Raw genomic sequence first — 26,279 nt, forward strand, 5'->3', positions numbered from 1 at the left:
TGCACTTTAATAAATATATTTTTTAACATATTTTATTGTTGAGTGAATTTTATGTGATTTTCATTAAATAATGTTAGTTTCACTTGCTACTCTTTAAAATAAAAAGGTTTTCTATTGTTTGCTAATTAGTACATGGTGTGCAAGCATTAAACACACCGTTATCTGTTTAGAATCACTTTAAAAAGCATTAAACAAATTTCTTTTACACACACCTATATATAGTCTTATTTTTAATATTTTTTTAAACTTATTATCACATGTTCACTGATACGGTTTAGAAAATTTCTTAAAACATAATATAAATAATGGGTGAGGTTCACATTGTATGGTGTCACTTGCATTTTTTTTTTTTATAATAAAAAGTACTTATAAGAAAATCAAATAATGTATTACTAGTGTTTTTTGTAAACATAAAAATAAATTAGAGTTTTCTTCTCACAGAGGAATAATGTATTTTTGTCCATACGTGCTTTATCTTTTCAAATAGTGATTTACTGCTTTAGCCAATGTTGTGATCAACAGGGTCAAATTGTTAAATCATAATGCTCCCGATTTTTGACCTATGCTACACATATATTTCTTTATTCCTGTAAATCGTATTGAATTATCAATCGTACAATTTTTACATCAAAGATTTTTTCTTTTGTTGTTTTAACTATTATTTAAAATTAATTTTTTAATAAACCATACTCAATGGTTTTTAAAAAGTGTAAACCGTTGAAAGAATTATAATTAAAAAAATCAAGCAAAATTACCTTCTGTTTGCAAGTCGGATAAAAAAAATTATGATGAATAATTATTTGAAAGAAACAAGATAAAAAGAACGAGGGCACATTGGAAGAGATTAAAACAAGAAAATAAGTATTGTTAACTTCTTAATTACTAAACCATTAATGATATTTAAATTGAAAGAATACTTTTTATTTTAATTATAAAATTATTCTTTTTTAATTTTTAAATATTTATATAATAAATAGTAAAAACAAATTTTAATTATTTTATACAAAATATTAAAAATTTAAATAAAATAAAAGAATATAATATTTTTAATTAGAAACAATCTATTTTTTTTAAATACTTGTTAAGCAACTTTTTTTTTATATTTTTATGTTTTTTATAATTTTATTTTAATTAATTTTTAGTACAATCTATTGAAATAAAATATTTTTTATTCATTCTAATAAATTTTTATTAAATCAACGCTTAATTTAACTATGTATTAAAAATATCTTAATTTTTTTATATATTTGTTTTCCTACGGGGAGATGTCAGTAAACGACAGCGTTGAAGGCAGCTTGTTATTCGATTACGGTCAAGGCAAGCAACGTAATATTCCTCGTGTCTCGTTCGTTTCTTCATCCTTCGGAAACAAACATTCTATTCTATTTTAGTCACTCCACGACAAACAAAGATTTCACACTCATTTCCCGCACAAAACGAAACAACATTGTTGCTGTCTACTTCAGTTCCCAATCCTTACGTTCCTTTCCGCATGCGCGGGAACTTCTGAATTGTTAAGGGACTGAGAAGAGCACCTTCTTGGTCCCTCCATTGATGCAGGTTTATGAGACAATGAGCACCTCGTTTTTTGGGATTAAGCTTCGTGCTTCTTTGGAAGGCACCAACGCTTTAAAAAACAATCATTTGGAGAAAAGGGTTTTCCCCAAATGCAAAAAGTGCACTGTTTTGGCAAAACATGGTTACCCTTTAAGGCAAGCTTTTAGGTTTTGTGGGCAAAATGTGAACTTGTTGAGGAAACACCTTGTTTTCACAAGAGGGTCGAGGTTGAAATGCTTCAAGGAAGTGGAACCACCTTTTTCTCGCAGTGTGAATTATTTTACTTCACTGTGGAATGAGGGGCTTCTTTTGATGAGAGCCTCTGTTTACATTGTTGTTATCTCTGGCTTGTGTTTATTGGTTTGGTTTGGTAGGAATAAAGCCAAGGGTTTTGTTGAAACCAATCTCTTACCTTCTGTTTGTTCAGTAGTCAGTGATTATATTCAGCGTGACATTAACTTTGGCAAGGTTGTAAAAATCTCACCCTTGAGTGTGACATTGGAGTCATGTTCATTTGGGCCACATAAAGAGGAGTTTTCTTGTGGTGAGGCTCCCTCTGTTAAGGTTCGTCTTCTACCTTTTGCAAGTTTGAGGAGGGGGAAGTTTGTGTTTGATGCGGTTTTGTCACATCCGTGTGTGTTGGTAGTGCAGAAGAAGGACTATAGTTGGTTAGGGATACCGTCGTCTGAAGGGCTAGGTGTTCAGAAGCGTTTGTCATCTGAAGAAGGGATCAATTATCGAACTAGAGTGAGGAGGCTTGCACGAGAAGAAGTGGCTGCGCGGCAGGCAAGAGAAAGGGATGATGCAGCCAGGAAAGCTGTGGAGATAGGGTACTTTGTTTCCGAGAAGAATTGTGATCCATCCAAGGGTGACGATGATTTAAAGGAAATTGCAACTCATTCAGAGGGAGCAGCAAACTCCAACTCCTTTTTCTGCATGAGTGAGGGGAAGCACGATCATAGTCATGTGGACACAGGTGTTGATTATGATATGAAACATGGAGATTTGGAAAAATCATTTGAAGTGAAGTTCCCTGGAAAAGGACTTAAATATTGGTTGAAAGTAATAAAAGGGCGAGGCAAACACAAATTTAAGAGGAAGGCTAAGAGGAGTGACATTAGTGCATCGGGTGTTGCTACCAAAAGAAGAATTCTCGAACGCAGTGCATTTGCAGCACATGCATACTTTTGCAATCAATCACATGGGGAGTTTGGGCAGCCTTCATCATCTTCTGGATGTTTGGGATCTACAAATCATGATATGCATTTTGAAAAAAGTGAGGTTGGCAAAATTGCAGAATCTGCTGCCAGTGGTGATGATAATAAAAGTGACGATAGCCAAATTGAAACGCGATTCAGAGATCTGGGAATATCGTTGCCTTCGGCAAATGAAAATGTTAATGGTGATTATTTAAAATTGGTCAGTGATCTCCCTTCACAGACAAGGGAGAGTAAATATGAAGATTTGCATTCTAGTGTGCATGTTGCAGAACATGCTCATGCTAATAGTAGTACAGAGAAAAATGAGGAGTTAGGACTTCATGTTGCACACAGTCCAACTGAATTTACCGCAACTGGGGGCCAAAGATTTGGTTTGGTACCTCAGTTGGTAACATATTTTCAAGTTTCATTTGATTCCTTAACTATGAAAGTTGGCTTAACCTCATTTTTCAGAAATATTGAGGAATTGACATCTCGCCTCCTCTCTGGCCTATTTGAAAAGTTGACGTCTAGAGTAGGTATAAAAGTTGAAGATATTGTTGCAGAACATGTAGATGGGGTTGATGTTATGCAGTCTGAAGGCTTCAATATGATTCTTCCTGTTACTTTGGATTCTGTTCATTTTAGAGGTGCAACTGTGATGTTACTTACATATGGTGACAGGGAAGCTAGGTAAGAGCTATTATCATTTATTATTTAATCACTCTGGGAAGTTAACCTGGATATTAGAATAAGGCTAGGAGTACAATATTTGTTAATCATGAATTGGATTCATTCAAATGATTTAGAATTTTTTATAATTGTAGTTAATCTTCATACTGTAAGTTAAAAGTTGAGAGGTGCGATTTTTTATAGTATAATATTTTTTTACTATTGATTGTAAGCTAGTGGCTGGGAGATGAAGTCATAATGGTTTTAAATATTGAAGGGATGCTTCTATATTGGAAACTGAAGTCTTATTTTGAAAAATGATGATCTGCATCGATTTAAGTGTTCTTATCTATGTTTTACTTTCAGGGAGATGGAGAATGTCAATGGCCATGTGAAATTCCGTAACCACTACAACTGTGTAAATGTAAAACTTAGCGGAAATTGTAAGACATGGAGGTCAGATGATATTTGCGAAGATGGTGGCTGGTTGTCTGTGAATGTTTTTGTCGACACGGTTGAGGAGAAATGGCATGCTAATTTGAAAATTGACCATCTTTTTGTCCCGGTAACGTATATCTTAACTTGGAAATTCAATATTTTGCCATTGGATTTTTATGGATGATTATTTAGTTTATGCCTGGTTATGTTCCATGCAGATGTTTGAAAGGATCCTAGAAATTCCAATTACATGGTCTAAAGGGAGGGCCAGCGGTGAGGTGCTTCTCTAACCTAAATTCAGTTACTTTCAAATTCTATTTGGAAGTGTTAAACTTGTTTTTAGTTTCAGTTGTGGGAATGATCATTTATCGAATTCTAGTATATTGGTTAAGTATACTTGGTGATTTTTAGTGGGGCTGTAAACGTAAAATCTGCCTCTTAAACTGGAACAATTAGTTTTGAGTAGTCACCTGAACAATTGTCCTGATTGGCTGTTATTTTTCCCTTCATCAATGGATTTCTTCTTTTTCTAATTTAAGTAAAACTTGCTGGTTTCAATGGCTTTTTTTGGTTTGCTTAAGCCCTAGAAGATATGTTCTTTGGCATTAGATTGGACAGGCTACTGAAGCTTCAGTGGCCCCGATCATTACTCTGATTATTGGTTATTTAAACTTTCTTTGTGTTATAATGTCTTTCAAGTGTATTTCATGTTTAATACTTAAAACTTGCAGGTCCTTTGTAATTTTCATTTGGACATGTCATTGGAAACTTCTTCCCTCAACTGTTTCGTAGATTCAACTTTATATAAGACCATTCAATATTGAATCCATGTTGTTTCATAATAAAAAAAGTTCTGTATCTTTTGGCTTAGGTTTTAGAAATTTATGAATCCGGTGTTACATCAAGTTATTTGCACTGTTATAATTATCTTGGCAATTGCATGCTGCTTCTTGCTAGTTATTATTAAGAATTGATATAGCTTCACCTGCTTGATATATTTTTTTCCTATATTTAGGTTCACCTGTGCATGTCGAAGGGTGAAACTTTTCCAAATCTTCATGGACAGCTTGATGTAATGGGGTTGAAGTTCCAACTATCAGATGCTCCATCTTGTTTTTCTGTATGTCTTCCTCTCGACTGTATTTGGATGCTTTATGCAATTCCATTTTGACACTTGAAGTTTCCTTTGCAATATATTTGTTACCCTTTTGTAAGGCCACTGAACCGTTATATATGAATTGTATTTTATATTACTAGCAAAATATAATTTATGTTCAAGGTGATACACGACTGATGAGCTTTATATTCATCAGGTCCTCATCTATCATTGTGGATTAATAAATATCAAATGTTAGAAGCTATATTTATGAGTTAAATATGTGAAATTGTTGTACCAAAAATAATAATTTATCTCTTTATTTTCTGACAAATAAGGAATTTTAGTGAGGGCTGGGAAGAAAGTACCGATATTTGTGTGGGTAATTGTCCCTTCTTGTTTGATGTGGTGCATTGAGTGGGAGTCTAACTATTATTTGGAGACAAAATATATTTGGAGGATTGAGGGGTCCATCCTTACGCTTTTTAGTAATTTAGTTTGAAATTTCTAATTTCATCTATTGTTCTTGATGGGCTAGCATTTATAATTTCATAGGTTATTTCAAACTTAGATCATAAATTCTGTTAGTTTTCATTCTGTATGATAGCTACTTCTGCATTCACTAAATATAGAAGTTTCTTGCCTTTGATATATATCATGTAATCATATACACCCTTATGGCCCTGCCACTTATTGTATAATGTAAATACATGGGTGCATATTTTTCTTTACAATTGTTTGTATGAATTATTCCTGGTCTAATTTTGTCATCTTTGTTGTGCTAATACGTAGAGCCCATGTGGAAATCAACTTTTTTCTTCATGGCATGAACTCTTTTAGAGCATGAACTTTCTGAGATCTCCTGTTTACATCTGTTCATTTATTATTTCAAAATTGGCTTTGATTGACCAACCCCCCTCCCCTTTTGGGGGGTCTGGAGGAGATGTATGCTGCTAGCCGGGAGAGGAGTGTGCCAGGGTAAGGGGATTTGACCTGCATTCTTTACTTCTGTTGCAGAAATTGTCCACCAATGAGCTAAAGCTCAAGTGGTGTGTTACTTTTTTTCTGTTTGATAACTTTCATTCCCTTTGCTAGGGTAAATAAGTAATCTCAGAGATTATATTTATAGCCTTTGTAGAGATAGAATGATTTTGGTTAAACGATGTTACATATCTACGAAGGATAGACATTGTTCCAGTTAGTATCAGAAAAGTGGATAAAATGGCTGAGTTTATACGTTTCAATGAAGTTTCTTATTGTTGCAGCAAAGATCTTGAGGGCCTTAAACTAACAAAAATGTGGTCTTATATCATGTTCCCTAATAATTATCCCTTGGATTTCCATTACCAATTTCCTGTTTAGCTGTTAGAAATTGGAAAAGAGTGGTGACTAGCTGGTACTTCTTTGTGTTATAAAAAGGAACTGAATGGGTCATATGTCTTATAGCATTTTCTTTTGTATGATTCTTAGGTAGGGAAGCTGGTTCTCTCTCTTTTCAATGTTTGATGACTTGGTGTACCAGGACTGTGGCTGACTTCACAGCTGCTTATGACAAGAAAATGGAATCTAGTCTAAGGATTGTAGTTTACCAGTTTTAGAAGCAATATTTGCTTGTGTCACAAGCAATATGTTGTTAAATCTCTCTCTTTCTTTGAGTCAATACACAAGTTGGTCCCTTAAATATATACCTTGTGTGCATTTAGTCTCTAAAAGTTTGCTAACACACAGTAGTCCCCCAAATTTCTGTAAACACTATCAAGTTAGTCCTTCTGTTAGTTGGCCTTTTGAAAACCATAATGAATGCACAGTTGTACACATGTAACACTATGGGGGAGACATGTGCACTTAACATGCCAAAACAGCTTCTCCACTAGGATTTTTGAAGATCTATTGTTGACAGAAGGGCTAACTTGTTTTTTGGAGACTATTTTGTCATTGTCCATAACCAAACTTTCAAGGACTAAAGTGGATGAGATATATCTCCCGTGGACTAAATTGTGTATTTACTCTTTTTCTAAAATTGACTTTTAGAGGGGATTTCTACAATGGATTCATATGGTGGAGATCCGTTAGGCCAAGCTTTAGTTTTTTCAACCTGAGTTCTAGAATTTTTGGTTTATATGGACTGATACTTTGCTTTCTTGGGTTCTTTTTCCTTCCTCTAATATGTTTTAAATCTTGTACTCAGTTGGTGTACATGGCTTAAACTTCCTTGATACCTACCTTGATAGGTTATGTCTTTGTTGAGTTGTAGATTTGTGTTATCCAATGCTTGTAGGGTGCTAGTTTTGGTGTCAATCACCTGTGTGAGTGTTGGTCAACCCCCAGCTATCAAGTTTTAGTTATTTATTTTTTAAATTGTTGTTTCTACTAGTGAGTAACAACTGCATATAAACAACTGTTGATGACTGTTGGGTCCTTGGTTGCATATCATGTACTTTGGCATATTGATCTGCAACCATACTAAATATTTCTGTAGTTGGCACACTCAAAATTAAGTTTTTGATGTTTTCCTCTCCTGTGTTTTGAACTTTGTATGCTTGTTATTGCAGAACATATCAGGAAGTTTATGTTTCCGTTGTCAAAGAATATTTTTACACAATGCAAGTGGCTGGTTTGGTAGCATTCCTCTAGAAGCTTCAGGAGATTTTGGCATTCATCCTGACGAAGGAGAACTTAATCTTAGGTGTCAGGTACTTTTGTGTGTGGACATTACATATTTATTTATTTTGTTAGAAGATAGTATGGTAGTTAATATAGTATAACTAATTGCATTAGGTTATTGTATTAGGGTGTGTAACATAACATCTTACTATCAATCTCATAATACATTGTTACCTGTTCTTTTGTTTTTCTGGTATAAAATCTGAAGTTTCAACATGGCATTAGAGCAATACCATTCACCTTGAGGAGTATTTATCCATCTTGCTGTCTTGAGTTCATGGAACTTGGTTTTATATTCTCCTATTGCTTTTGTGTTATCCTTTCTTCTGCTTTCACCTCTCATGTGTTGGTTTGAATTTAGAAAATAAAGAAAAAGGGAAGATCATGTTCTGCACTTTTCAGAGCCTAGGGTGGCTGCTTTTTGAAATTTTCAAGGCCCATGGGTGATTGGTTGTGGTAACTTATAGAAACTGGCACCTATGATAAGAAAAGTGAATCTTTATTGAGACAAAGTGGAAGAAAAACATGAAATCAGGAAAATGATACAACAATAGCTCTCCTGGATATTTGAGAAACCAGGAAATCTCCCACAACTCTCACTCCCATGCTCTCTTTCTTTCCCTTCCTATAATTTATACTGTTCCTTATATTTACTACCCTGTAAATAAGAAACAAAAATCCTCTCTAATAGTCCCAGCCCAACAAACTACTTATTCTACTAACTAGTTGAGTTACCTATCATTACTGGCAATGTCTGGTCTTGGTTCTCAATGCTGGGAGGAGATTTGAAAGGTGGAGTAGTGGATGGTGGATTGGTGGTAGTGTTGGATCTATATGTTAAGGGTTCTGTGAAGACTGTCACTGTGGAGAAGTCTCTGATGAGTGTTGTTTTGTACTGACATTGCATTTTTTATGCTGTTTTGTGATTTTTACGGTTCTGGTCTTCAGAACTCAATTCCATTTGGCGTAATTTTGGTTTTTATGACATGCCTGTTTCATGATTTGGTACTTGAGGTGATGTGGGTGGCTAGTTTGGTGCTTGGTTGCTTGTTGGCTTGGGCATGTGCAAAGGGTTGTGTTGAGTGGTTGATAGGGGTCTACAAAAAATCTGGTTATAGTGACCCAAACTAGATCCAAACAAAACCACTAAAAAAAAAAAAAAATCCAAACCATTAGAGCAACTGATTATATGGCCCATTTAATTTTTTTAACGTTTTTGTGGGAGAAAGATGCAGCTTGAAATTCATGGGCAAGACGACTGCAATCTGTTGCTACCATGCTGAGAGAGGATGGAACCTTGACACCCTGTTGAATGCAGGTTATAGCTTCAAGGCTATCATAAAATATCCAAACAATCATTTGATAATTTTATTCCATCCTATCCTACTCAATTATGTTTCATTCCTCCTAATCCAAGCAAGGCCTTAAGTATTCATTCCCTAATAATTTTAATTTAGAAAACCCTTACATCCTACTAAATCAAAAGTGAACTTCATAATCATATTGCACACTTGATTCAAGTTTGTGACATATAGTAGGAAGTAGGAGCCATTTTTTATGTATCTTTCAAATCTTCATCCCAATATATGATGTAGTTGAAAGCTGAAGTTCAATGAGCTATATGATATAAAGTAAACATGGTTCACCCTTTTATGATGTGCAAAGCTGCACAGTTGATATTGCTGATGTAGCTAGTCAATGGCAGAACATGGTAAATACTCAGTCCAAGGAGCAAGATTTGTTACGATCCATTTCACATATTCCTATCTCATTGAATTTCAGGAAAGATAGTTGGATTTTTTTTTACTTTCCTGTAATACTTTGTTGATCAATTTTCCAGGTTCCCAATGTTGAAGTGAATGCTTTGATGAGAACTTTTAATGTGAGATCTCTCTTGTTCCCGGTATGTTCTCTTGAGTTCTATGCATTGGCTTAATAGTTCATAGTTTTGAATAAACTGATCATTTTCATGTTTATATTTTGTTTTCATTCTGTATCTCTCAATTTTTTAATTTTAAAACAGGAACATTAAAGTTTTATGCAAGTTTACCTTATAATCATTCACAAAATTCCTTCATTTTGCTTCTTTGTTTCCTTACTATTTTTAAAGTACCTTCATTTCTTTATACGTGTTATACTTCATAGCTAATAAGCGAGCTTTTGACAAAATTTAGGCCTAGATTTTCCAAAATTCTGGAAAGCTATCTGTGACTCATTATAAGAGTGACATTATAGATTTTCAAAATTTGAGACATGACAAACCCATAAGGTCAACTTTCTTTCCATCAATCCAATATCAACCCTTGCATTTCTATTTTCTTTTTTCATAATTAAGGTTCATTGATTGCAGCTAGCAGGATCGATAACTGGCCTGTTTAATTGTGAAGGTCCATTGGATACTCCTGTATTTGTGGGAACTGGAATGGTTTCGAGGACATTCTCTTCTTTGCATGTTGACACTCCTGCATCTGTAGCATCTGAAGTACTTGCTAAAAGCAAAGAGGCTGGAGCACTGGCAGCATTTGATCGTGTACCATTTTCGTATGTGTCTGCCAATTTCACTTTCAACACTGATAACAGTGTAAGTTGAAAGTGGTAGTAATTTTTCACAGGGTGGTTCAGAGTAGCAACTCATTGTTAATGTTTGGTAACACTTCCACTTCATAGCACAGATTGCTGATTTATATGGAATTAGGGCGAGCCTCATGGATGGTGGTGAAATTCGAGGGGCTGGGTCTGTATGGATATGCTCAGAGGTATTTAGCTACCTGTAAACTATTAATGGTTTTTTCTTAACTTCTTAGCCATGAGGTAGCATGCTTTTATTAAGCAAATAGTCATTTTTCTTACCATTTTCTAGAATATAGAGAGGTGTTACAGTTACCACAATCATGTAATGTTGGATCACCATTATGTCCACTTTATGGGGCTTAATTAACTAATTTATTTGGACTGAGTTAGTTGGGGGGGGGGGGGGGGAGACTTGGAAGTTTTGGCACAGTCATGAACTTTTGCCACCATTATACACTCTCATTTTATGACCCTCTTTTCAGGTAGGGGAGGAATTTTAATTTATCAATAAATTATTTGCATTTTCTATCACCTGTTCTGTTAGCTATGAATGTCTCCCGTAATCCACATAATGCAGTCAAGAGATAATCACACACTTAAGGGTAGTGATTTTCACACACATAACTCCGGAAATTAGCAATTTTTGTTGATTTGGCTAAGGAGTTTTAGAATGTGAATATTTTTTCTCATGTGTATGCCTTCACAACATTTCTCTCTGGAGTTTGTCCCCCATCCCTGCTAATGTACACTATTTGGTTCTCAGGCTGAGGATGATGAGACAGCAATAGATGCAAACTTCTCTGGAAGTTTGGCCTTTGAAAAAATCTTGCTTCGTTACATTCCCAGTTATCATCATTTGATGCCACTCAAATTTGGGGATTTAAATGGAGATACAAAACTTTCAGGATCCCTTTTAAGACCGTAAGATTATACACTTTTTCAATTTTGATTAGTTTTTATTGATTTAGATTCCATGATATTGTTGTTTATTATATATTTATATTTTCAACCATTCCTCCAGTCCTGATTATGGATCTTGTACTTCAAGTTGGCCCGTGCCAAATTGTCAATTCTTCTTTCCTATCTTGATTTGAGTTGTTTTATATAGTTTTTTTTTTTTAAAAACTGCAGGAAGTTTGATTTAAAATGGACTGCACCTACAGCAGAAGGGTCTTTCAGTGATGCCAGAGGAGATATCATAGTCACGCATGATTTCATTACTATTAATTCTACTTCTGCTGCATTTGATTTGTATATGAGACTTCAAACACCTTATTCTGATAGTTTTTCTATTAAAAGGGAAGAGTCTTATGCACCAAGAGCCCTTCCATTTACTGTTGATGGAGTTGAGTTTGATTTACACATGCGTGAGTTTGAATTCTTTAGTTTGGTTACGACTTATACATTGGATTTTCCAAGACCTTTGCTTTTGAAAGCAACTGGAAGAATTAAGTTTCAGGGAAAGGTTTCAGAACATAGTCAACCTACTACCACTATTATTGAACAAAATTTTGACAAGAACGAGCAGCATGTGCAAATGTTGGAGAAAGCAAGTGTAGATAGTCTTGTTGGTGAGGTTTCAATCTCTGGTCTCAAATTGAATCAATTGATGCTTGCACCTGAGCTGTCTGGGTTGATGAGAGTTTCTCCCAAGTTTATCAAGGTAATGAATAAAACTTTCTCTTCCCAAAAAATGTTTCATTTTAAGATATCATGAATTCAACATGCTGCTTGGCTGTATCTCATTGTAGTATGATCACGGACAAGAATTCTACTTAAGAGATTGGAATTTAATATTTGTGGGGGAAGGGGTGGGATTCTTGGTAAAGCTAGTTGTAATTTATGAGCAATTAACTTCTGAATTGGCTTATATGTTCAAAGAGCAGTTGATAAGTAACCACATGACTTAGTTAACCAGTTGAGCGGTTAATTATTCCTTACAAGCAATATTTTTACCATGAATTCCCTTTTAAAATCCCTTCAATATTATGTAATATCCATTGATTTATTATGTTTGATATGATTGATATCAATGTATAGTTATAAGTCTAGATCAGCTCATCCCCATGTGAATTGTCTTATCCTTTCATATTTCTCCTCTGTACAGTATATAAAAGAACTTATATTTATAATTTATTCCTAAAGGATTTTTTCCCTGTAGTCTCCATATTTTAAAATATAGTTATTTTCTGAATGGAGTACATATTTATGTCCTCAAGTTTTGGCTGTCCTTATGGGAAACAATCAGATTGCCTGGCTTTATTTTATATATATTAGTTTTTCTAACTTCCATTCTTTATTGGAGTATAGTTGGATGCCTCTGGTAGGCCAGATGAAAGTCTAAAAGTGGATTTTGTTGGGCCGCTACAGCTCAGTGGTGAAGGTGGTCTGGAAAGCGGACAATTGTTGTCCATTTCTCTTCAGAAGGGACAATTAAGGGCTAATGTAGATTTTCAACCAGGCCATTCAGCTAGCTTGGAGGTAGCTTATTTAAATTTTGGGTCCAATGTTTGAATTCATATCTATTTGTTTATATTGCATATTTTGGACGCTTCATATTAGTCCAAAAGTTAATATTGAAAGTCATTCTTTCCCTTTTTCTTGCTTTTCTGGGGCATACTTGTAGGTACGAAATTTTCCACTTGATGAACTGGAGCTTGCTTCCCTCAGGGGAACTATACAGAGGGTAAGTCATCTTAGTTAACTATTTACTTCATGATTCCTTATCACTCTTGTCCTTTGCTGTGCCCTCCTATGCACATTTTGATCATAATGAAATTGATCCAATTTTGTCAAGGAGATTAGACAAACTTTTCAATATTCTGTTCTGCAAAGGGATTAAATCTATACCAGCTTTCTAGACAAACAACAATTATTACTAGTTAATAATCATCTCAATCTTAAGCTACTATGAGAAGGCCAAGCAATGGTTATTCTTAGTTAATATCTTTACCCTCTTATGTAAAAGCCCTTTGCGCTTAAAGGACGGACAGAAAACAGTAGGTTCTAATCAGTGTTAAGGACCAGCATCCCAAAAGCTCAAGTTGTTAGGAGAAGCCCCATAATGTTTTTATTAATACGAGAGGAAGTAGCAGTGATGGTAGTAAAAAAAATCTACATTTATTTAATTATATAATGACATGACAGTTTTTCTCTTATATTTGAAAACTGACCTATAAACCATAATTTATTAAAAATATCTATTAAATAATATTCCTTAAAGTAGGGACTGTACCTAAGATGGGCTTTGTGGTTACTTTAAAATGATGATTTTATCCTCTGTTTTCAATTACAATAAAAATCAACATCTGTTTTTTTTTTTTTTCTGGGAAAAGGAAAGTGGATGTCAAATCTAGGAATCCCTTTCTATTGTAGTACAGATATTTCTTACATAAAATATAGAAAAGATGCACATAGATGACAGATGGACAGGTAGCATAAAGTTTAGATGACAATTAATTCTAATATGTAAGTTTTGACTTTTCTATCAACTTTGTTGCTTTTTTCCTCCTCTTCACCTCTCCCTTTTTTCTGTTCAGTCCTGTCTGAATGATGATTTAGTCAAGGCATTATTCAGTGATCATGTAATGAAAAGAATATATGGTGTTTTCCAGCTGATAGCTTTTTTTTTCCTAGGCAGAAATCCAGCTTAATCTCCAAAAAAGAAGAGGACATGGAATCCTATCTGTACTTAGGCCAAAGTTCAGTGGAGTGCTTGGTGAAGCCCTTGATGTGGCAGCTAGGTGGAGTGGAGATGTTGTGAGTGCTTAAGTTCATTCTCTTATTTTTTTGCACCTTAATTTGAGTTGCTATCCCAGGAATCAAATAACTTACTGTTTAGCATGACCAGAGTTGACCTAGAAATTAACGAGACATGAATGTGTTTACTTCTTGTGATGGTCAACATGATGTTAGCAACTGTCTAGGTGTGTACCATTTATTTATCAGTTTCCAGGTTGTAATCGTTTCAGGAATCTCATTTTTTTTAATAATTGAATTCATTACAATATCCCTTTAATCTTAACAAAAACTATAGTTGCTTGGTTCATTATCTCCACAGTTCAATGTCTTCTACTGTGATGAACCTTAGGCTTATCAATATTTGGTGTCATTTTTTTTCGTTATATTGCAACACAAACAACACCGTTTTATTAATCATTGTTTTGTTATAGTAATAAGCAATGACATCACATTTTGGTTATGTTGCACTGGTAAAACTTCTTTGCAACTGCACATGACATTATGTTTGATACTGATTGTCAGTTGATGTGCTGTTATTCAGATCACTATTGAAAAGACTGTTTTTGAACAAAGCAACAGTCATTATGAAATGCAAGGTGAATATATATTACCTGGTACCCGAGATCATAACCCTGTTAACATAAAAGAGGATGACATTTTAAAAAGGATCATCCCTGGGCATCTTGGTGATGTTATATCCTCAATGGGAAGGTGGAGAATGAAACTTGAAGTTTGCAGAGCTGAAGTTGCTGAGATGCTTCCTCTTGCAAGGCTTCTTTATCGAAGCACGGATCCTGCTGTTCTTTCAAGATCAAAGGTTGTATTACTTGCTTAAATGTCATTAATTGTTGGAGTCTAAATCAATTGAATTAGATTCCTTGCTGATGACTATATCTTTATAACATGTTTGTTAATTCAGGAGTCTAGGCACAAGGTCTATTTGGTGCTCTTGAAAGCCATAGGTCATCTTTTTTTTTTTTCTTTTTGTTTCAATTCAAGTATATTTGAATGCACTTTAATTTCCCAGCCCCAAGCCACCCCCAAAAGCATTTTTTTTTCTTTTAAATGGGTAGATACAAATAAAAAGCTAAGGAAAGCCAAATTCAATTTTAGGTTCTTCATGCTTGTGGCTTGTTTGTTTTTCCTTTTGATTGAGTTTGAATCAGATACAAGTTTGACTTTGACATTTAATTTTAGCTTGTTGAAAGTTTTAAAGCCTAGCATTAAAATTTTTCCTTGGATTTTAATTTTTGATCTAATAATAAAAATAGCACTATTGATTAAAAAATGCATATACATAATTCATATTCTATTGGACCTTTGTATCAAATTGAAGTTTTAACCAGTTAAATAACTTTATAAGATTGCAAGAATATTTATGTCCTACAGAAATGGAATTAGACTTCTTACACCTTGATTTCCTATCAATTTGGAACATTAAATCTTAAAAATGTAGTTGTCAAATTCTACCATCTAAAAGGCTTGAAAGACAGTGAAATCCAGGTAAATGAGGGCTGAATTACTAAAGGGGTTTTAGTTTATATCCATCCTTATTTAGGAAGCGATTGATAATTTTTTTAATAAGATTTTGCCAACCCTATCAAGTGTAGTTATTATTGTTGTTATTGATGCATTAATGTTAACTGACCTCATCTAGTGTATTTTGTTGTCTGCAAGTTTCATATGTGAACTATTAGTTTTTTTGGAGGTTTTCTGGTATTTTACTGTTATTATTACTGAAACAAGTATCCACATCCTAAATTGTTTCTCTAAGATTCTTTTGAAGCTCAACAAGTGATGGAGGCCATAATTAAAATTGTTAAGCTTCCTTGTGCTTCAGATAGTAAATCTGTATGACTGTATGTAAGAAAGTGCATATCTGATTCAATTTGGGCAACAAGAACAATAGAGGCTGATTAGTAGCTGGCCAAGGATAGGGGCCTAGGATATGGAGGGTTTACACTAGAAGAAACAAAAATAAATAGAGTAGGTCAGGATGCGTGGGTTAGTCAGTCTGTGATGATTCTGTTTTGGTATGGGTTGCACCACTAGTTGAGGGTAGTTATATGTAGGAGTAAGACACAAGGATTGTTATTTTCCTTTCTATTATTCCTTTTGACTTCTAGCTTGGGCAAAGATAATTCTTCTCTGGAGCATGGCTCTGGGGTAGGGAGTTAACCATCTTCTGGTGTAATCTCTCCTACATTCCTATGTGCAATAAGACTACTTATATGTTTGGCATTCGTTGAGGAATATATTTTTATTAAGAATTGAATCTAACTCACTCTTAAAAGTTAATTTATAGGAATAGGATTTCCCAAGGCTTATAAAGAGTATTTTGGCTACATTCCTAATTAATGCGGGACATCTTAACACATTCCCTTATGCCTAGGACTGAACATTTATTGAGTGAAGTTTGCAGGACAAAAAATCTGTGGATGACTCAACATTCAAACTAGACAGATTTTGATACTACATTAAGAAACAAGACTGCCTAACAAGCTTATAGGAGGAGGATTGTCCCAGGCTTAGATGGAGTATTTTGGCCATATTCCTAATTGATGTGTGACATCTTAATAATTATAGATATGCAGAACCCCCAAGTATATAAACATCATATTTCACCGTGCTTCTGTTTCTAATCAGCCTATGTTTTGTGAGTTATAACTGTTAAAATAGAAAAACATTCAAGTTTCAATATCATATTTGACGTACTATTTTTTTTCCTATAATTGTATGTTATATATGTTTGCAAGTTTATATCTGCTGAACTTTTTAATGCCTGTCAGTTGTTTATTACATACATAGGCCTTTAGAAAATGATGTGGTATGTCTAATGCTTGTTATTGTATACTTCACCTTAAAACCTGCAGTTCATCTATTTTTTCAAGAAAAAGAATACTGATTATGCATGTTTCCATGTCACTTGTTGTAGGATTTTTTTATTCAAAGTTTGCACTCGATGGGGTTATATTCTACAAGCACTCAGCAACTGCTTGAGGTATTATCAAGTGATCATTTTGTTTATATTCCTTTTGAAAGTCACAATACTGGATGCATCTGAGTTTGTGCTCATAGCGTGAAGTGTGCATGTAATGTTTTTTTTAATTAATTCTTAACATTAATGATACATATGATATTCACTGCATGTTTGAAGTTACTTTGTCTGGCATTAATGGTATTCAACTTGCAGTTATTAAGGGGGCATCATGGTCCATCAAATGATGATCTTGAAGATTTGAGTCTGCCTGGTTTACTTGACCTCAGAGGTCACTGCAATGGCTCTCTTGTTGCCAGTGGCGGAGGGAATGGAGACACCCTGGTAAAATTATTGTTTGCATTATTGTAGTTAGCATAAATCTACTTTTTGAAGATTGACTTTCTTATTCAATTCCCTTTCAGGCAGAATTTGACTTTCATGGGGAGGATTGGGAATGGGGAGAATATAAAACCCAGCATGTCATGGCAGTTGGTGCTTACAGTAATGATGATGGTCTTCGCCTGGAGAAAATTTTTATCCAGCAGGATAATGCCACCGTTCATGCTGGTGGAGCTTTATTAGGGCCTAAAACCGACCTTCATTTTTCTGTCTTAAATTTTCCTGTTAGTCTGATCCCAACTGTAGTTCAGATCATTGAATCTTCAGCAACAGGTGGTGTTCATTCTCTGCAGCAATTGTTTGCACCCATTAGGGGTAACTTGCATATGGAAGGAGATCTTGGAGGAAGTTTAGCAAAACCAGAATGTGATGTGCAAATAAGACTCCTTGATGGGGCCATTGGTGGAATTGATCTTGAACGAGCAGAAGTTGTTGCTTCTCTAACCTCAACCAGTCGTTTTCTATTCAATGCAAAATTTGAGCCTTTGACCCAAAATGGTCATGTACTAATTCTAGGAACCATTCCTGTTACTTTATCACAAAGTAACATGTTACAGCAAGATGTAGAATTAGATGAGAGTAGGGCCACTTGGGTTCCTGATTGGGTGAACAAGAAGAGAGGGATCACTGATGATGCCAGAGACAAAAGAGTTGTTAGACATGGAAACAAAGGAGGTTGGAATACTCAATTAGCAGAAAGCCTAAAAGGTTTAAATTGGCAAATTCTAGATCTTAAAGAAGTCACGGTTGATCTTGATATAAAAGATGGGGGAATGATGCTGGTAACAGCTTTATCTCCTTATGCCGATTGGCTTCATGGCAAAGCTGATATCATGCTTAAGGTGGGTGAGTCAATAAAATTTTGTCAAATAATTATTTTTCTTCTCTGAAGTCTTGTCATATTGATTGAATTAACAGGTCAGTCTTCTCTAAAGTCTTGTCATATTGATTGAATTAACAGGTCAGAGGTACAGTTGATCAACCGGTGCTTAATGGATATGCATCATTCCACAGGGCATCTATATCTTCACCTGTGTTCCAAAAGCCACTAACTAACTTTAGTGGATCTGTTCACATGAAATCAAACAGGTTATCCATCACTTCACTGGAAAGTAGGCTAGACAGAAAAGGGAAGCTGCTGGTAAAAGGGAACCTACCTCTCAGAACTAAGGAAGCTGCTCTTAGTGACAAGATTGAGTTGAAGTGTGAAGGTCTAGAAGTGCGAGCAAAAGATATTTTAAGGTTGCTTTTTTAACTTCTGGGACAAATGATCTAGGTTATGTCTTGACTTTTTCATGGACTATTTAGCTGATGAGACCATTAAATCTTAAATATTATTGACTATTGATAATGTAATTTTATTTTATTTGCCTATACATGATTCTTATTAAAAAAATTATACTTTTGTCAGTGGTCGGGTTGACTCCCATGTGCAAATAGCTGGTTCCATATTGCAACCTAACATTTCTGGAAATATTAAACTCAGTCATGGAGAAGTATGTTTGCCACATGATAGGGGTGGTGCTGCTTCAAATAGATTTCATGGCGAAACATTTGCTTCAAAGTATATTTCCCCTTACTTCAGCTCAGAACCTTCTTCTTTGACAACTAAAATTTCTCAATCCTCTAGCTCTGGTAATGCTTTGCATGTTCATTGTTTAGCATGATCTTGTCCCATTTCCTTTTAAAAATGCTCTACAATCAAAATTGACTTAATTATTATTGTAAATGTAAGACTCTCATGTCATACACTTTATATACATTAGAGTTGACTCTGAATTTCTGCACTATTGCATTTTCAATCTAATGACTCTGCATTCAATTTAAATCATGAATTTACATCTTTGCTCAATTTATTTTTGTTTAACTACCCAACTATGACATTAGTGTTATTTGTTAATTGTTATAAATCAAGGTAACCATTGTGATCATATATAGCTTTTAGATTCTAATCTTTAGTCGTCAATTCACAATAATTCAGGATGATAAGATTCTATTAACATGTTTAAATTTAATATCATTGTGTTGCCAATCAAAATATCTATTTGATACAGCATTATTAACATGTTTTTACTTTTTCTTATTAAGAAGGAAAAGGGATACAATGAAAATTTATGAAGGCCGAGGAAAGAAACATGGTATTGATAAAAAAAAAAAAGGAAACCATAGAAAAAAAAGTTACGTCTTTTTAGGTTGTAATATAAAGGGAATAATTATTTTATTGTAGATTTACTTATTATTATGACATTTATTTCTTTTAAGTATTATTGTAGTAGGTTTAGCAAAAATAAAGATGAGGATCTTGTGTTGAAAGTTAAGTTTAAAGAGGATATTTGTCACAAAAATTTGAAAATACTAACTAACAAGTGTACTAGATAGTTCTAGCAAGTAATAAAATTTAAAAATCAATATGAATCCTAAGTATCGCCTTCAGGAATTAGGTCTATCAATTACCACTTCACAAATTAATAACTAGTTGAATCAAACGAATATTGGAGATGTTTTGAATCATTTGAGAATAAAAACAATAAAGTGCAAAAATCTAAAAAATACAGCAAAATAAAACTACTAATTTAAAAATGAAATGATATATAAATTAAGTTAGGATTGATTTCATCTCTTTATCAATTGCAAAACTGAAGTAGATCTAAACTCTAAGTTCCTTAATTGATTTATGATCAATTTTACTAGATTAATCAAAGGATAATTTTTTGCCTCATTGATCTTTATATCTAACTAAACTATCTTAATTCTTTAGGTGTAATTCAATCAAACATTGCATTTGACATTAGAAATTAAGAGATCATAAGATCATGAATTCTTATCCCTAAAATATCTATAATCTTGACATTTAATTCAGATCTGATAAATAAACTCAATTTTCATTGATGAAGATTCCTCTAAGTTCAATTGAATGAATAATTAGTTTACAATTGCATTAAAGAAAGAATTAAACGTTCAATACAATCAAGATCTTAAAATCCAGATCCACAATCAATTTATAATATCAAAATCAGATCCATCAATCCATAACAAAAAGAAATCAGAATATGTTCCTAAAAGAAAGAGAGAAAAAAAGTAGAAGAGGAGTTGTAGAATTTTTTCGTAAATCTAATCTCCAGCCTGATTTCTCAAGATCTAAAGCTTGGAAGTCGTTCCCAATCTTCCATTCTAACTCTTCTAAGGTGTAGAAATGAAAAGAAAAAAAAAATGATAAAAGACTTCCAAATCTGAATTCTTAACTTCTATTTATAATATTTTTCTTGCCTTTTCTATTTCTACACTTTAATCTCTGAGAATTATAACATCAAAGGTCTTCTAGAAGCTTCTATAGCTAAGGTAAGAACTCAAATCATCTAAAGTCGATACTTAAAAGTGATTTTTAAAATTCTGTTATTTTGTGTGGACATTTTAAGTGGTAAGAGTATCCACGCGTAAGTGTTCTATATGGAAAAGCCTTACGCATAGCTATTGTCATTGCTTAGAGTGGACATGCACACTTTGCGTAGCTAGTCTCGACGCTTAGAGTGGCTACGCGCACTGTGCGTAAGTGAATTAGCCTTGGGTGTAGTTACTCTCAGCGCTTAGAGTGGACACGCGCAAGACTCTTCAGGATTTCTGTTATTGAAGTGTTCACTTTTAGTACTTAGAGTTGCTACTCACTTGAATTTCATGGATTTTCTTCTTCAAAGTGTTAACTTTATGCACTCAAAGTGGCTATGCCTAACACATAACACTTGATTCTTTATCTTTTAAGCTCAATTCTTCTACTTTTTTCACTTCAATTTTTAATTCAAACATCTTCAGCTCAAACTTCTGCACAAAATTAAGTCTTTTTAAGCAAAATTGTCTAGAATTGGAATAAAATCTAAAATTCTAAACCATTTATACAATTATGAATATTAATGCAATTTTTATTATATTTTCAAGTTTATTTACTATTTAACTCCTTATTTACTAACAAAAACTATGTTAAAAATATTGTAAAATATAAATTTATCAATATTGTACTACAACTTTTCAAATTCAAGTATTTGAGATCGATTATACAAAATAATAAAAAAATTAATGAAGACGTTAGTCACAGAATACAAGCTGAGTGATTAAAATGGAGAAAGATATAAAAAATTATTTATGATTATAAAGTACATATCAAGCTAAAAAGAAAGTTTTATGACCAGGTATCCTATATGGTAGTGAATACTGGACTTTAAAATAACAACATGAGAAAAAAGTGAGAGTGACAGAAATAAGAATGCTAAAGTGGATCAGACACATGAGAAAAGATATGATACTAAATAATAGTATACGAGCGAATATTGAAGTAGTACCTATAATGAAAAAAAATAACTAAAAATTGTACAAGGTAGTTTGATCATGTGCAAAGAAGACTTTTACAATTGCAAGTAAAGAGAGTGGATTGCATAACTCTTAATCTGGTTATGAGGGGTCAAGGGAGATTCAAAAATACTTTAGACAAAGTTATTAAATGAAACATTTTGAATAACTAAATTTTTAAAGATTTATTTTTGACCGAACTCAATGACATTGTGTGATTCATGTAGCCGACTTCACCTAATGAGATAAAACTTATGTTAAAATGTCCTACATTGGATAGGAATAGAGTCAGAATACTCCTTTTAAGGGTTAGGGTAGTCCTCTTCCTATGAGCTAGCTTTTGAAAGTGAGTTAAGACCAAGTTTCTTAACATAATATCAGAGTCTATTCAGTTTGAATGTTGGACTGTTCGCAAATGTTCAATCCTGCAAATTTCACACACCAGATGTCCAATCTTAGGCATGAGGGGTGTGTGTTAAAAAGTCTCACATTGGTTAGAAACAAAGTCAGAATATTCTTTGTAAGCGTTAGGGTAGTCCTCCTCCTATGAACTAACTTTTGAGAGTAAGTTAAGCTCAAGTTTCTTAACAACTTAGTTGTTATATTATTGTAGATTGTACTGCTTTAGGATAGTCTATTTCTGTTTTTTTTCTCTTTACAGTCTCCTTGTTTATTTCCTTTCATTTGGATAGGTTTGCTTTTTGTAATATAGCTCTATTCTAGGAAAGTAGTTAATAGTATAAGTCTAAACAGCCACTAATCAAGCACCACAAAGAAGCTAAGAAGATCGTTTTATAGTGTTGGCAAGAAACTATCCTTGCAGATTTTGTCACTACATTGCTGCTTAAAGAAGAAGAATATTAAGTCAGTTTAGGTATACTTATCTACAAGCACTTATGAGAGAAGAAAATAAAATGAATCAAGAACATAAAATTAATCAAACTTTTCAGATAAGCTCTCAACTTTTTATAAAAATCTCATCTACTTTCTCTTGTAAACACCTGTAAACTTAACAGAACTTGGTTTTAAGTGGGGTTTTACAATTGAAAAGCTCCTTTAAGTTAGAATTAGAAGCTGATCCCAATTGGACTATTGTCGACTATTTTTAACTGTGCCATGTGGTTCATTATACAATTCAGGAGATGCTTTATTTATACATATGCTTATGATATTGATGAATTAGTAGTTTACGGGGTTATGTTTTCAAAAATGGCTTTTTTTGTTGTTATATGATGATATTTTTCTTGAAAAAAAAAAAAACACATGGCAGTCAGTGAGTCAATTCAAGTGGAAAAGGGCATGGAGGAAGTGCAGATAACCCCAAATATAGGAATCTACCTCAGTGATTTGAAGCTTGAGCTTGGACCAGAGTTGAAGATTGTTTATCCTTTGATTCTTAATTTTGCTGTTAGTGGAGAGCTTGAGTTGAATGGTCTTGCCCATCCCAAAGGTATAAAGCCTAGAGGCGTACTGGCATTTGAGAATGGTGAAGTTGATCTAGTGGCAACACAGGTTTGTGTGATTTTTTATTTTGCAACGATGAACTTTAACCTGCTGTTTCTTCTCAACTAGTTTTATTTTAGTTTGGTCTGTAACTTTCTAAACTCATTGTTTAGGTTGATAAATTCATTTAAAATGCAGGTGAGGTTAAAACGGGAGCATCTGAACATTGCAAAGTTTGAGCCTGAGTATGGACTTGATCCAATGCTAGATTTAACCTTGGTTGGATCGGAGAGGCAATATAGAATTCAACATCGAGCTAGCAATTGGCAAGACTTTGTAGAACATGATACACTATCATCAATTGAGGTAAAAGACATTGTTCTTGCTTGATCAATTTGGAGCTCAAAACTTAAGTGTTGCATTCAACTTTTAGCTGTGACTGTCAAACTCAACACGAATAAAGTCTCTGTATGCTTATCTTTTTGAAAAATTATGCGGCCTTGCAACTTTGGCTGTTATTTTGATAGCGCTGCCTCCAATGACCTTTATTTGCACTTGTAATTTTTTTAATGTGCAGATTTCTTGCTCTCTCTGTTCTAGGAGACTCCTGGCTCCTTCTGCTGTGACTGCCAAACTTTGATTTTGTTTTTTATTTTTGCTTTGTAAATTTAATTCTGTATTAATGAAATGGAATAAATCAAGTACAGGCATTCTCAATGGCAAGACAACTATTTCACTCATCTCACAACAATTACTAAAAGAATGAAATCTCAATTGTATGAGCCAATTTAGCTATTTTTGTGACATATATAACCATTATCACATAAGAGTTGGAGTCAAATTTGAAACTTGCGGTCCCATATCCTCATTATTGGGTTTATGGTTTAGGATTAAGTGGTCCAGTATGGTGTTTGGAACTAACCGCCAACCCAATTAAGCTCTAAAAATTCTGAGTTGAAACCAAACAAGTAACTTCAGTCTTGGACCATTGTGTGTGGATATTAAGGTATTCACTATGTTATGGTCACAAAATCTCCTCCACGTGCTGCTGGATCTAAAAATTGCTCTATTCAATTTTAGTTTTGAAGTCAATAGTTTCATCCGTGAAAGATCAGTGCTCTCATGGTTTTTCGTTCTAGCAGCATGGTCTTATTAATTGTTTTAACTAATGCAGGTTGCCAGAAGACTTGATAGTCAGTTCGCAGAATCCATTTTAAAAAAAGATGGTCAAGTTGCATTTGACAAGCTTGCAACGGCTACTCTTGAAAAATTAATGCCACGAATAGAAGGGAAGGGAGAGTTTGGCCAGGCTAGATGGAAGATGGTGTACGTGCCTCAGATTCCTACTTTGGTTTTTGCTGGTCCTACAGAAGATCCTTTCAGGTTACTTGCTGATAATTTATCCTTTGGTGCCGATGTTGAAGTTCATCTTGGGAAACACCTTCAGGTAATGATAATAATATTAATTCATCTTTCAGAGCTTTGTTTTCCAAGAGCTGGATTTCTATTATTCAGCCAATTTTCTTGTCAATCAATTTGCATTAGCATTACTGGAGGGAAAATATTATTTGTAATATTTCTATATGAATAAAGCAACAGATGTCAAAAACTCTACTTTGATCATGATAGTTAAAATACAAGGGAAATGAACATAGAAGGAATTCATCATATGAAAACGTGTTTAGGAATATTAAGTGTTGACTCATTAATCACTCTTTGGAGTTTAGACATCATTAATTGGCTGAGTAACTAACTATTCCTAAACTGGGATATTTTCTTTATTGTTTTTTGTCCTGGCCATTGGGTTGTCATTCATGGGAAAATGGTTGGTTATCATCAACCATACATCCTGAACTAGTTAACATATCATCTAGTTGTTGTCACATCACATGTAGAAGCTTCCATTAGTTGTCAAATCTTGTGAATGCTTGAACTGCTGGTTCTAATGCTACTCACTCACTGATAAGCTTATTATTATCTAAAGCAATTGTTTTTCCTTGCAGGCAAGAATTGTGAGGCAAATGAAGGAGTCACGAATGGAAATGGATTGGTCCTTGACATATCAACTTACTAATCGCCTACACGTGTGCCTTAAGTACGGGTTATCCAAATGCATTCTTTTTGAATATTCTGCTACATACTAGGATTAACTGGCATCTGAATAGCATCTGCACCCTCCTTTTGCATTACTGTTCCCAGCAGCTCTATGGCAAATTTGTCTTACCTTGAAAAATGCAGCTTAAATACATTACATATCAAACTTACCTCGTGTTCTATTTAAAGGACTTGAGAGAGAAATACAGAAAATAATTAGGGTAAAATCTGAGTATTCTCATTGTCATTCAGCAGTCCTTATAATTACATTCTGTACAAACTGAATCCTTTGATTATAGGAATTGATTGAGTAATTACAGCTGACCCCTAATTACCTTATTTACATAATCAATCAGATTTATATATAAAAGGAAAGAAGGTAACTATATTAATAATGGAAATACAGAGATTCTCAACAAAAGGGAAGTGAAATATTTTGGGGTACTCTTTGTATATTTAAAAGTAATGAAAATGTGTACTATTATTATTCTTTTACTCATATTGGGCTTGTTAATTGATTAAATGCTAAATGCAGTTTAGCTGTGTTTCTGTCAGCCTCAGAAGCCAGAGCCATAATCCTATTGTTAGAGATGTAATACAAGTATTGAATCATTCATGTCTATGTTTGATTCTTGTTAGAAATGTAGTGCAAGTATAATTTTTTTTAATATTACAAAGAAAATGATAAAAATGAAATTATTTTCACTATTTTTTGACAAAATCTTAAAAGTTAAGAGTTATAACATGAATAAGATGATATTTTATAGTTATTAATAAAAGAGAAGAAAAAAATTCAATCATCCTCAATTTGTGGTAAAATTCAATTTTTTTAGTCTATGTCTTTTATTAAGTCCTTTGGTTCTTAAAAGTAGTACTCACAGGTCCTAAGAGGAAGTTTATCATTGTGTTTAATTAAAAAATCTAAATTTTAAAAAAAAAGAAATAATTTTATACAGAGAATTGAAGAGAACAAGATTAATCTAAGAAAAATCTAAAAAAAAACATAAAAGAGCTAAATCTTACAATCAAAATAAAGATTAAAAAAAATTAAATTTTATTCGCTTTGGATTATTTGAAGGTAAAACTA

The 26,279-nt window shown here is 33.6% G+C and overlaps 1 protein-coding gene across 1 annotated transcript; it reads left to right on the forward strand.

Annotated features, from left to right (window-relative positions):
• The first annotated feature begins 1,572 nt into the window (after positions 1 to 1,572).
• Positions 1,573 to 25,242, forward strand: LOC113866209. The gene is made up of 23 exons (XM_027501089.1): positions 1,573 to 3,449; positions 3,795 to 3,993; positions 4,085 to 4,144; positions 4,882 to 4,986; positions 7,515 to 7,655; positions 9,467 to 9,529; positions 9,977 to 10,207; positions 10,299 to 10,382; positions 10,961 to 11,118; positions 11,329 to 11,860; positions 12,508 to 12,678; positions 12,824 to 12,883; positions 13,834 to 13,956; positions 14,480 to 14,755; positions 16,874 to 16,939; positions 17,132 to 17,260; positions 17,341 to 18,159; positions 18,279 to 18,559; positions 18,729 to 18,952; positions 22,944 to 23,167; positions 23,297 to 23,464; positions 24,273 to 24,545; positions 25,102 to 25,242. Exons 1-23 carry the CDS (start codon positions 1,573 to 1,575, stop codon positions 25,240 to 25,242), a joined length of 6,405 nt encoding a protein of 2,134 aa, XP_027356890.1.
• Positions 25,243 to 26,279: the final 1,037 nt, after the last annotated feature.

The sequence above is a fragment of the Abrus precatorius genome, unplaced genomic scaffold (assembly GCF_003935025.1).
Source record: "Abrus precatorius isolate BTA unplaced genomic scaffold, Abrus_2018 Scaffold4, whole genome shotgun sequence".
In the NCBI taxonomy this organism is placed as follows: Eukaryota; Viridiplantae; Streptophyta; class Magnoliopsida; order Fabales; family Fabaceae; genus Abrus; species Abrus precatorius.

Coding starts and splice junctions, on each gene's coding strand:
- LOC113866209 (XM_027501089.1), top strand. CDS start 1,573: ATGAGCACCTCGTTTTTTGGGATTAAGCTTCGTGCTTCTTTGGAAGGC. Junction 13,957..14,479: donor CTAGGTGGAGTGGAGATGTT/GTGAGTGCTTAA, acceptor GCTGTTATTCAG/ATCACTATTGAAAAGACTGT. Junction 24,546..25,101: donor ATCTTGGGAAACACCTTCAG/GTAATGATAATA, acceptor TTTTCCTTGCAG/GCAAGAATTGTGAGGCAAAT.